This window comes from Helianthus annuus, chromosome 4 (assembly GCF_002127325.2).
Source record: "Helianthus annuus cultivar XRQ/B chromosome 4, HanXRQr2.0-SUNRISE, whole genome shotgun sequence".
NCBI lineage: Eukaryota > Viridiplantae > Streptophyta > Magnoliopsida > Asterales > Asteraceae > Helianthus > Helianthus annuus.
In genome coordinates, this window is record NC_035436.2 from 113,554,307 (window position 1) to 113,567,511 (window position 13,205).

The following is a 13,205-nucleotide window of genomic DNA, read 5'->3' on the forward strand; positions in this document are numbered from 1 at the left end:
TTTAGAAACACCGGATTTTATTTATTAAATAGATGGGATAAACCCATGTTTTACAAAGTTAGCTTTTGATATGGGATAAACTTGATTACATAACACAACTTTCTTAATTTAATTTAATTGACAAAATGAGCCACTTCTGTAAGTCTTGTTGGTGCCGTATCCAATTCTTACCCCAATCTACTGTAATTACCTGAAATGCATTTTAAAAAGGTTTTGTCAGCGGGAAATACTGAGTGAATCATTCATTTTGATAAAATGACACCTAGTTATAAATTACAGCATAAGAGCGATTACAATGGTTTCTATCTTATTGTTATATGGCGCCGTGTCACCTCCTGGTGACGATGGTCATACCACTATTAGGTCCTGTCACCCAATTAGTGATGATATATCACTGTTAGGGCTTATTTGCCTAACCTGTGTTAGGGCTTATTAGCCTAACCCCGTAAGAAATTAGTAATGTGCACAATACCCCACTAGCCATTGATTAAGATTACCACTTACTCCCTGTAATTATAACATTTGAAAATAATTTGAGGTATTGTAAAACAGTTGATAAAAAGAGAATGACTCGCATTATAAGCATGCAGTATTGATTTAACAAGTCTCCTGATTCAAGCTCTTCTGAGAATTAGCATCTACTTTGATTGTAAGTGTATGGGGTGAAGTTTAGCCTATTGATAAGCATGATAACCTAATTTAAACAATAATGCACACGAAACTAGGTAAATAACTAATACAGTATTTACGATAACTCACGAGATTAAACCCTCACAACGAATGACAAAGTGCGATACTTAAACATCCAGCAGATTCGCAACGAATGACAGAGTATAGCCCGAGTTCGGGCGACACTCAAACATCCTGTCGGAATCACGACGAATGACAAAGTATAACCCTGGTTTGAGTAGCACTTAAACATCCATTGGATAGTTTAAATCGATCGGATATTAAATCGTAGCAGCGATCGAGTTATTACCCTGTATCGTAGCAGCGTTTCGTGCTATGTGTGTGTTATGTAATAAACAGACGATAACTCAACGTACGAATTGAAATTTATCGTCGAAACAATCAAACTGAGCAAGTCCCAGGCCCCTGGATTTATAGCCTGAATTGGACCCACCCGCGTGTCACGACAGGATCCCCGGGATCTGTCGCGTGTCGCGGGGGAATCCAAAGTAGGCAAGGCTTGCTTCGTCACCTACTTAGGCCTGCTGAGTTGACGTTTTATGAAAATTCATTTTTGACAACGCATTGTGTAGATAATATCGAATGCGAAATCCCCCCCCCCCCCCCCCGAGTTTTAGGGGCCCTGATCCTGATTCTGATTGTTATGAAAATTTTAGGAGTTGTGCAGGATTACTTGGGTGTCTGAATTTGGGTTTCCTATTGGGAAAATAAAATAATAAATAGTAGTTTTGGTGAGAGTTGTTATGGTTTGGGATAAAAAGGAATAAAATGGTGAGAAAAGAGAATGGACCCACTTTGTAACTTTAGGGTGCAACTAGAATATCTCCTGTTATAAATTTTGGGTATAACTTTTGAGATATTAAAAATATATAATGCACTCGTGTTAAGTACAGTACCTCTAACTTAACCTTGTCCCGAGACCGAATCGCAACAACTTAGTCGGGCAGAGCCCTGACATACGTTATGAGGCTCAGATCAATCGGAAAGGGTAGCGGTGATCGGGAGTTAAAACACTTAAAACGAGCAGAGCTTTATTACTATTATTATTACTAAAGAAATATATATATATATATATATGTAGAGAGTGAAATCGAGAGGGAGGAATGAGGTTTGCGCAGAACAATTGTTCGAACATGAGCTTTAATTTATAGTGAAAGCTTACCTCTTGGTGCCTACTATCTACTGCCATCTATCTTATAATTTTACACGTAGCATATGTATATTAATTTAATATTTTGAGTTGTAGTCATTTGAAGTAGCCACCTGTGTATATGTGTCTTATCTAAATTATATCATACATACATACATACATACATTTCACTTATATGTTTATTATTCGTTTATTATATATAAAAATATAAAGGAAACACAACTTTGAAAATGAGACATGACACTTCTGTCAATTTCATATGTAACTATTATTATATTATTATTATTGTTATTATTATTATTGTTATTACTTTACTTCTTTGGTACGTATAATTCCTAAAATATGACGTTCTATAAAATAAGAAATATGTTATTAGAACGAGAATATTTATATCTACATTTTGAACCAAGTTTCATTAAAATAGAGTAGGTTCAAATATAATGTATTTTTATAATTTAATTAATATACGGTCACTAGGCCCGTCTAAGTAATTCATATTTTTAATAATTAACTTACCCGTAATCTAGCCGTCTAATAAAATAAGTTTTTATATACTTTTATTTTATTTAGAAAGGTCACCCATATACAGGCCAATTTATAATATTTCAACCAACTATATAAAATAGTGTTTAAAACTATTTGGGTTGAATATTTATATTAAAAATAAACTAGTTACTAGTTACTAGTAATTAATAAATTTAACCAAACCTATAATTCTTTTATAAAAATAGGAATGTTACATCCTCCCCACCTTGTTCTAAATCTCGTCTTCGAGATTTGGGTTACGATATTTCTTTTAGACCTTATGTCATATTTTAGTTAATAAAATAATATTAAGGTAGATGAAACAGAATTAAAATATCAAATTTTGTGAATACGAGTGTTACCATAAGTAGGATTTAATGGTTCAACTGAATTAGTTCAAGAAATCTATAACAAACGAATGAGATGAAATGATATAATTTTCGAAAGTGACTAGGTTTAAGCCAAAAGATATATGGTCAATAGATATTTAAAATGAATGTGAAGGAATTTTTTAGAATTAATAAATTTCTTTGTCAAAAGAAAGCTTACTTTGATTGGTAACTGAGAAAGGTTTAGAATCGACAGGTTCAAAATGAAATAAAAGCATGAAAATGATTTGTCAAAAATTAAATTATGATATGAGAAAATCGATGTGCTGAGATGAGTGAATTGCAAGGATACATGAAAAGACAATAGAGTTAGTGTACATAATTGAATTAAAATGATTTTTTTTAATTAAAGACAACGTGTACGCATAATAGATAATTTAATTCAACGAACTAACAAGAATTTTTAAAGATGAGATATACCGAATGTTAGATGATAAGATCTATAACATGAATAATTGAATACTAAAAAAAATATTTTTTTTTGAGAATCAAAATAGTGTTGTTACACTTAAGTGGGCCATTTAAATATAATAATGATTATGTATAATGTCATTTTCTTTGTTTGAAAAAGTTAAAGAACACAGTAGTAGCCATTCTTTTTCTTTAACTAGAAAACTTTATAGTACTATTTTGTAATAGTTGATGTTATTTGTAAAGGTTTCTATATTATGGTGGGGTAGTCATATACACACATATATATATATATATATATATATATATATATATATATATATATATATATATATATATATATATATATATATATATATATATATATATATATATATTATCTTGATACATAATACTTCTATAAGTATTTAATACTTATGGAATTTTAAACAATATGAACAATTACTTATAAGTATAAAATATTTTGTCCATGACTATTTAGACAGTTATTTAGATAATTTTATTTGTCCCTCTAATTCTTGTATTGTTTTATGAAAATCTGTCTTCTCTTTATAGTACAAAGTATATATATATATATATATATATGTATATATTTTTTATATATAATTAAAATTTACTAATTAAGTATGATGACTTAATTTATATACATTAAATAGTTATTATCATGGTTGGATATTGGTTAGTGCTGCCTTGTTTAAGCATGGGTGATCAGTCCATGCCTAACTAAGGCTAGGCTATCCAATACCTATCCCTGACAATAACCCTAATACCTAACAATAATATTAACACTACTATTATTAATATATCCTTACTAATATTAACTACCAAAAATAAATAATAATAACTAGTCATAAACTTAAACGAGAGTATTCCTTAAACAAAATTTTATAAAAATATAATTCTTCACCTCAATGATTTAACAAGAATTTTTAAATATAGGAATACTATATTGTAAATAAGGTAATTACTTATGTAAGTTTCCATATATGATCAATAAAATTTATATTTATAATGTTTTTCGATTAATGATGAGAAAACAATAAATATCACGATAGGCTCGATTGATGTTGTAAGGACTATTAAGAGATATACTGAAATATGAAATAAATTTGCGTATCATTATCTTAGCACATGATTGTGTTAAGATTGCTTGTATAGAATAAATCAACAAAGCGGATTCAATATAGATAAATAAATAAATAATTAAATCCGAGATTAGCGCAAGCTTCAGATTTTGTGAAAAACGTCACCACAAGGTGATCGTGATCAAAGAAATAATTTAGTGAAGTCGAAGTCCAAGAAAGCATGTTATAGTTCAAGATAAATGAAGTGCTTGTTAGGACTATTTTGAATTTGAATATGATGGCTTAAAAATATCATATGGGACCTTGAATTGAATACGTATTGCGAGTAAGTTAACTGGGTTTGAATAAAAACAAGCTTTAATAAGGAAGTTCGAACATGATCACAACAGAAACCATGTATACCCTTCAAAAGAAAATCGAGTTTTTCAGGAAATTCATCGATTCAATATCAAAGAATTATTGTTTTGCAAAAATGCGGTTTACAATGCAAAGATCAAGTATAGCAAAACGAGATTTGAACTTTTGATAAAACAACAAATGGGAATGATGCCCTCCTATGGTCTTCATAACTCAAATGAACCACATGCGCAACAAATAGTGCATGTGTAATGTGTGGATTTACCAAGAAATGAAATGGATCAATATTTGTTACTATGAAAGAAATCCTTATGGTATGATGACTATTTAGGATAAGTGGAAATGCGAAAGTCAACTCATTATAGGCAGAAGTCAGAATTGCAATGAAAGGAATATAAAAACTTTATCTGGAATTTCGTGTGATAATCGTTGTTAAGTGACATTACCAAGGAATGTCGAATAATTTGAAATAGAGGATTTGCAAAGGTATGCGACTCCTTTTGCAGTGCTAATAATTATGACTTTAATTAGACTGTGCACCGATGGTTGTGAAATCTTGTTCCACCGTATCTCAATGATATTCATGTCGTTTGTAGGATCGCGTGGCAAAGTGCCGCTTTTTGATCAGTAGTTTTCCCACTGCTGGGATGCATTGTTGTTGTGCCCAATCATATTTTCAAAAGGTCTTGCCTTGAAAGTTGTGTGTGATATACTTCAACGTTTGTGGACGTGTAATTTAAGTTTCATGTGTTTTCTTGTGCATTAGCACAACTTTACATGCTTCTTACTTGCGTTAATAGTTTATAATAACGTATTGGAAATTCTTATACTTTTGATGGTGTCCCAATTTAATGGGTTTCCTTTATTATTGTTGCTCGAGTTACGAGGTAGATGATCAAACGAAATAATGTTTGATATCGGAATTAAAGATATATGCAAGAGATTCCTGATAAAGAAATCTAGATTTATTATTGACACATACGCTTGTGCTTTACTCTTAATTGTCTTTTGGAATTCCTTATAGATATACATATCTATATAATCATATATTTCACATGCTGTAATATACATACCCTTCATAAGGTCAATGTATTTAACAGATTCTTGTTTCAAAAAACAAGTCAGATATCAGGTCATGATATTATTTAGGGAAATCTTGTCAATGGTTTGACATATTATTTACCCCGTCTTATCTGGTTCGCGCCGGAGAGGTAACCTCAATATATCCGGACAAGCTGGAGAGTCTGCTACACCATACCCAGTCTTGCCAGAGAAAATTTTCTATTTCCCATAAATAGTATCTTTTCAAGATTTTAAAAGTGCCTCTTTTATTAGGGCTTTTATCCGGAATCAAGGAAATTTGTATTCCCATAACATATCTTTATTCTATACCAAGTAATATCAATAAGCAAGAATTAATAGTAATTAAGTGTTATTGCTTATTTATCATATCTTGCAATGTTCTAGTTATCATTCTCATGGCATACCAAAACCTATCACACTTTATTTACACAAGTATTTAGCTTAGCTCAAAGCTTATACTAAGGCATCTTTTCTTAAGTTCAAGTCTAAATACTATCCTGAGTGCTACCAGAAAATATCAAATTCCTAACTCTTCGTTTAAACTTAGATATTATTATCACAACACCTATAGGCTTAAATCAGTGGCTCTGATACCACCTTTCTGTCACGACCCCGACCCCACCAGGACGGAATCGAGAGCCGCGAGCAGCCAAGTGGTACCGGTGGTTATTTTTGAAAACATTGCAGCGGAAATTTCGTCAGAACCGTGAGTTAGGAAAAATATCAGAGTTTAGAAACACCGGATTTTATTTATTAAATAGACGGGATAAACCCATGTTTTACAAAGGTAGCTTTTGATATGGGATAAACTTGATTACATAACACAACTTTTCTTAATTTAATTTAATTGATAAAATGAGCCACTTCTGTAAGTCTTGTTGGTGCCGTATCCAATTATTACTCCAATCTACTGTAATTACCTGAAATGCATTTTAAAAAGGTTTTGTCAGCGGGAAATACTGAGTGAATCATTCATTTTGATAAAATGACACCTAGTTATAAATTACAGCATAAGAGCGATTACAATGGTTTCTATCTTATTGTTATATGGCGCCGTGTCACCTCCTGGTGACGATGGTCATACCACTATTGAGTCCTGTCACCTAATTAGTGATAATATATCATTGTTAGGGCTTATTTGCCTAACCTGTGTTAGGGCTTATTAGCCTAACCCCGTGAGAAATTAGTAATGTGCACAATACCCCACTAGCCATTGATTAAGATTACCACGACTTACTCCCTGTAATTATAACATTTGAAAATAATTTGAGGTATTGTAAAACAATTGATAAAAAAAGAATGACACACATTATAAGCATGCAGTATTGATTTAACAAGTCTCCTGATTCAAGCTCTTCTGAGAATTAGCATCTACTTTGATTGTAAGTGTATGGGGTGAAGTTTAGCCTATTGATAAGCATGATAACCTAATTTAAACAATAATGCACTCGAAACCAGGTAAATAACTAATACAGCATTTACGATAACTCACGAGATTAAACCCTCACAACGAATGACAAAGTGCGATACTTAAACATCCAGCGGATTCGCAACGAATGACAGAGTATAGCCCGAGTTCGGGCGACACTCAAACATCCTGTCGGAATCACGACGAATGACAAAGTATAACCCTGGTTTGAGCAGCACTTAAACATCCATTGGATAGTTTAAATCGATCGGATATTAAATCGTAGCAGCGATCGAGTTATTACCCTGTATCGTAGCAGCGTTTCGTGCTATGTGTGTGTTATGTAATAAACAGACGATAACTCAACATACGAATTGAAATTTATCGTCGAAACAATCAAACTGAGCAAGTCCCAGGCCCCTAGATTTATAGCCTGAATTGGACCCACCCGCGTGTCGCGACAGGATCCCCGGGATCTGTCGCGTGTCGCGGGGGAATCCAAAGTAGGCTAGGCCTGCTTCGTCACCTACTTAGGCCTGCTGAGTTGACGTTTTATGAAAATTCATTTTTGACAACGCATTGTGTAGAAATATCGAATGGGAAATGCCCCCCCCCCTGAGTTTTAGGGGCCCTGATCCTAATTCTGATTGTTATGAAAATTTTAGGAGTTGTGCAGGATTACTTGGGTGTCTCAATTTGGGTTTCCTATTGGGAAATAAAATAATAAATAGTAGTTTTGGTGAGAGTTGTTATGGTTTGGGATAAAAAGGAATAAAATGGTGAGAAAAGAGAATAGACCCACTTTGTAACTTTAGGGTTCAACTAGAAAATCTCCTGGTATAAATTTTGGGTATAACTTTTGAGATATTAAAAATATATAATGCACTCGTGTTAAGTATAGTACCCCTAACTTAACCTTGTCCCGATGTCCCGAGACCGAATCCCAACAACTTAGTCGGGTAGAGCCCTGACATACGTTATGAGGCTCAGATCAATCGGAAAGGGTAGCGGTGATCGGGAGTTAAAACACTTAAAACGAGCAGGGCTTTATTACTATTATTATTACTATATATATATATATATATATATATATGTAGAGAGTGAAATCGAGAGGGAGGAATGAGGTTTACGCAGAACAATTGTTCGAACATGAGCTTTAATTTATAGTGAAAGCTTACCTCTTGGTGCCTACTATCTACTGCCATCTATCTTATAATTTTACACGTAGCAAATGTATATTAATTTAATATTTTGAGTTGTAGTCATTTGGAGTAGCCACCTGTGTATATGTGTCTTATCTAAATTATATCATACATACATACATTTCACTTATATGTTTATTATTCGTTTATTATATATAAAAATATAAAGGGAACACAACTTTGAAAATGAGACATGACACTTCTGTCAATTTCATATGTAACTATTATGCCCATGCGTTGCAGCGGTTGTCATAAAACTGTGTTAAGTAGTAGCAATACTATACCATTGTCAGCGATCACGAACACGGAAAAGCTCGTAAAAATAAATTAAATAAAAATGGGAAAAAAACAACGCCGAGTGAAAAGCAGACGTAAAATCTTTGATTTACGCACGCTCGTTGCTGAGAAATCAAACCGAAACATAAAATATAGAAAAAAATGACTAAGTCCATCCAGGACCTGCTTGTTGGACGAACTTGTCAAACGCAGAAAAGTAGATGTAATGCGACGGGCCAGTCAAACGAGAAAAAAATATACGAAAAAATTTTGAACCCCACACACACGTTGTGGTGCGTCAACTCACAAAATTTAGAACGAAACGAAAACCTTGGGAAAGATGAAAAGTATGGTTAACCAAAATTGAAAATAAAAAAGAGCTGGGATTAAATTGCAAAAGATGAAAAACTTTGGGTTAAAAGTAAAAAACAAAGGGTCTAAATTATAAAATTGAAGTTATTTATTAATTTTAGATAAAGATAAAGATAAAAATAAGTAATATCTATATAGTGGTTATTAATTAATATTAATATTAATATTAAAAGAAATTATATAAAAAATATAAATAAAATTTATAAGGTTGAAGGAGAGAATGCCATTTGGCATTCTTTGGAGTCTTTTATTATAAGTTAGATTATTATTATTATATTATTATTATTATTATTATTATTATTATTATTATTATTATTATTGTTGTTGTTGTTATTACTTTACTTCTTTGGTACGTATAATTCCTAAAATATGACGTTTTATAAAATAAGAAATATGTTATTGGAACGAGAATATTTATATCTACATTTTGAACCAAGTTTCATTAAAATAGAGTAGGTTCAAATATAATGTATTTTTATAATTTAATTAATATACGGTCACTAGGCCCGTCTAAGTAATTCATATTTTTAATAATTAACTTACCCGTAATCTAGCCGTCTAATAAAATAAGTTTTTATATACTTTTATTTTATTTAGAAAGGTCACCCATATACAGGCCAATTTATAATATTTCAACCAACTATATAAAATAGTGTTTAAAACTATTTGGGTTGAATATTTATATTAAAAATAAACTAGTTACTAGTAGTTAATAAATTTAACCAAACCTATAATTCTTATATAAAAATAGGAATGTTACATCGTAATAAAGAGTGGTTCGTAAAAATGTTAAAAGTGTGAGAAAGGTGAGAAATATTGTGAAGATGACATGTGTCCTAAATCTAAATTAATTCAAAAGGGTAAACAAGTAATTTTATCATTAATTCAATTAATTAAAAACTTCACATAACCGCCACCTTAATTATAGGAACTGGATTTTTTTTTAAAAGATCTCTATAAACACCATTCAGCAAGTATATAACACCATTCAGTAAGTATATAACACCATTCAGCAAGTATGACACCATTCAGCAAGTATATAACATCATTCAGCAAGTATATAACACAATTCAGCAAGTATATAACATCATTCGGCAAGTATATAACACCATTCAGCAAGTATATAACACCGTTCATTAAATATATAACACCATTCAGCAAGTATATAACACCATTCAGCAAGTATATTTTTTTTAAAGGTAGCAAGTATATAGCACCATTCAGTAAGTATATAACACCATTCAGCAAGTGTATAACACCATTCAGTAAGTATATAACACCATTCAGGAAGTATATAACACCATTCAGTAAGTATATACAACACCATTCATGGACTAAACATCTGATCGAAACATTTTTTTTTCTTTACATAAGTATAGCAATATACTTATTCATATTAAAGATAAAAAAACGCTCGTTATTATGGTGTAATTTAAAAAAAGGTACGTATAAAAAGTTGTTGACGTTTAAAACAGACGGGGGGAAGTTACATGTGCATTAATGTTAGTTTCTTAATTTAAAAATGTTAAATTTACCAATATACCCTTAATCTAGAAAATTAATATGTTTAATATTAAATATTATTTATTTACAATTTTGCCATTATGATTTCAACTATTAGATCAAACATCTAATGGTGTAGATTCTCTTACCTTTCTCACAAAAATCCATTTTTTTACAGGAACCTCTCTCTCTGTCTCTCTCTCTCTCTCTCTCTCTCTCTCTATATATATATATATATATATATATATATATATATAGTGTGAGGTTCATTGAGTAACACTAAAAAAGTGGGGAACCGGGGAATACTCTTAAAGATTTAACTTAACATGTTAAAAATCAATTTTTTTTAAAATTTTTTCGGCGTTTTTCCTTATAAATACTTGTAGAAGTAATTTTAATAAAAATAATTAAAATCGAAAAATATAAAAAAATAGTTAAAAATGCTTAATTTTTTTTTACAAAAATGATTTTTTTTATTGGCATAGTTTCTACCCATTTTTATAAGCAAAAACGCTGAAATTTTTTTAAAAATTTTGATTTTTAACATGTTAAGTTAATTTTATAAGATATATTTTTAACTGTTTTTTAAACATTTTTTTTTATATTTTTTAGTTTTTTAATTTTTTTATTAAAAATGTTTCTACATGTATTCATAAAGAAAAGCGCCGAAAAAAAAAATTAGAAAAAGTTGATTTTTAACATGTTAAGTTGAATATTTAGAAGTGTTTCCCGGTTCCCTACTTTTTTAGTGTTCCCCGATGAACCCTCCCCTATATAGTGTGTGGTTCATTGGGTTGTCGAGATTATTATTTTCAAACTGTTTGTGGGATGTGATATTTATTATATTATGAAATATGAAATGAAATTTTGAATCATGTAACGACAACCATGTATTGTATTGGGACAACGTCTTGTTGGTTGTTTAAAAGGATGGACAATTGTTGAAGACATTATTAAAATTATATGAAATGGTTGGGTTTGGTTAGTATCCAACGGCAATGCAACAAACAAAGTTTCATACATGTGTCGACTTCTTTTTCAGCAGATGTACTGTTTTGTTGTCAACGCCGAATGTCTGTGCAAGGATCTCTGTAGAAATTGGCGGTGTGGACCCGAATATCGAGTTTGTGATGCTAATAACTCCCGGATTTTGACTACTTAACGCGGCTATCGCAGTTGCATTCGAATGACCCATATTCCTTTGGAAATGAACGAGCCCAACCGGAAAAACAAACACATCACCGCGTTGAAGGACTTTTGTAATGAGTCGGTTTTGAGGGTCTGAAGTAATGAATCCAACTTGAAGAGTTCCTTCTAAAACTGTAAATATTTCGGTTGCTCTAGGGTGAGTGTGTGGTGGGTTAGCTCCCCAAAGTGCATAGTCAATTCGCATCATTGAGAGTCCTAGTGTGTTGAGCCCGGGTACCTGGTATACGGTGACTGGGGTGACACGAAACCCATAAGAGTTTCCTGTGTCGCCTGCGACATGGAGCCCGCTATAGAAGAAATCGTCAGCTTGGACAAACAACGGGTTCTTGCACGCCATGCCGTTCACTCTAACGGAACCTAAGCAAAAAACGCTTTAGATTATAATTAATCATAAACGTACCAACCAAACCACCCTATTGTGTTTCTGCTAATAGGAAGGCTTAATTAATTAGCAAAGTAAAAAAAAAAACCTTGGTTAGATGTTTCTGCTACGCAAAAATCTTGCAGGGGTGCGGGCTCGAATGAAAAGACAGTTGGACTGAGTGCTGCTGCTAATAAGAACAAGGTAAAAGGTGTCGCCATGGATTTGAAGAAAGATGTATGTAGTAGGGTGAACATGTATTTGGAATGTATGTATTTATATACCAAGCAAAGAAGAAAGATCATGCAAAAGCTCTTGTATCTTGGTTGGTGGTTAATAAGTTTTCTTTCATGACTTCATTATCTTATACAAATCTTGAAAAGTTCAAGCATTGTTCATGATCGCATTTCGGTGACTAAACAAATGTCAATATAGATTTCATGATGCCTCCCTCCTATCCTATACGAAAATGAATGCTTCAACTTTTCATGACATCTGTTTTTAAAGTAAAAGTCCTTTTATGTTTTTTTCTAAAACTTGTAACGAGATTAAAAAAAACAAAAAAACAAGGTCTTTTACTTTAATTGAGGAGGTTAAAGCTCTTGCCTTCGGAGAGCAGCGCGATCTCATGTGGGATAGATGGATTTCCTTTGATTTAGCATGTTTGGATTCGTAATCGTTTTTTCGGTTGTATGAATTTTGGCGATCTGGTTGACATGTTGTTAGCCTGCTCACTTTTCTGGAGAATAAATGTTTTTAGTTGGCCTTTAAAAAAAACTTCAAAACAAGCATGGTGAGCAATAGGAAGCTTAAAAACCGTTGATTAATGGAATTCGTTGAATTATTTTCAGTTTGTTAGCCAACCAAACACGTTTTCGGACGGAATTAATTCCAACTCCAATTTTCGTGAACCAAACAGGGTCTTAAATTTTCGGATAGTAACTAATAGTACCTAATGACCTAATTCACAATATATCAACACCAAATACGAGTGAGTTATTCAAGTGTTTTTATTTATAGATTTTTTCAAAGATGTAGTTTTTAGATTCAATGTCGAAAGAATAACAAAATATAGGAGTAAACTACATTAAGGTTCCTCCAAAGGTAAATTTCAATTTTTTTGCATATCTATTTGAAAAAAAAAAAAAAAAAAAAATCCATGGTTGTAAAAGTCCCGCCTAGGC

General features: G+C 31.7%; 1 protein-coding gene and 1 long non-coding RNA gene across 2 annotated transcripts; both read right to left on the reverse strand.

Annotated features, from left to right (window-relative positions):
* LOC110883212 lies at positions 1-1,722 on the reverse strand. The gene is made up of 2 exons (XR_002560404.2): positions 1,587-1,722; positions 1-190 (listed from the first exon to the last, which is right to left on the reverse strand). It is a non-coding gene; the product is annotated as an uncharacterized LOC110883212 (long non-coding RNA).
* A 9,606-nt stretch (positions 1,723-11,328) lies between these two features.
* On the reverse strand, positions 11,329-12,290 carry LOC110883214 (putative germin-like protein 2-1). Its single transcript, XM_022131023.2, has 2 exons — positions 12,131-12,290; positions 11,329-12,017 (listed from the first exon to the last, which is right to left on the reverse strand). The coding sequence occupies exons 1-2, from the start codon at positions 12,276-12,278 to the stop codon at positions 11,467-11,469; spliced, it is 699 nt and encodes a 232-aa protein (XP_021986715.1). The 5' UTR covers positions 12,279-12,290; the 3' UTR covers positions 11,329-11,466.
* Positions 12,291-13,205: the final 915 nt, after the last annotated feature.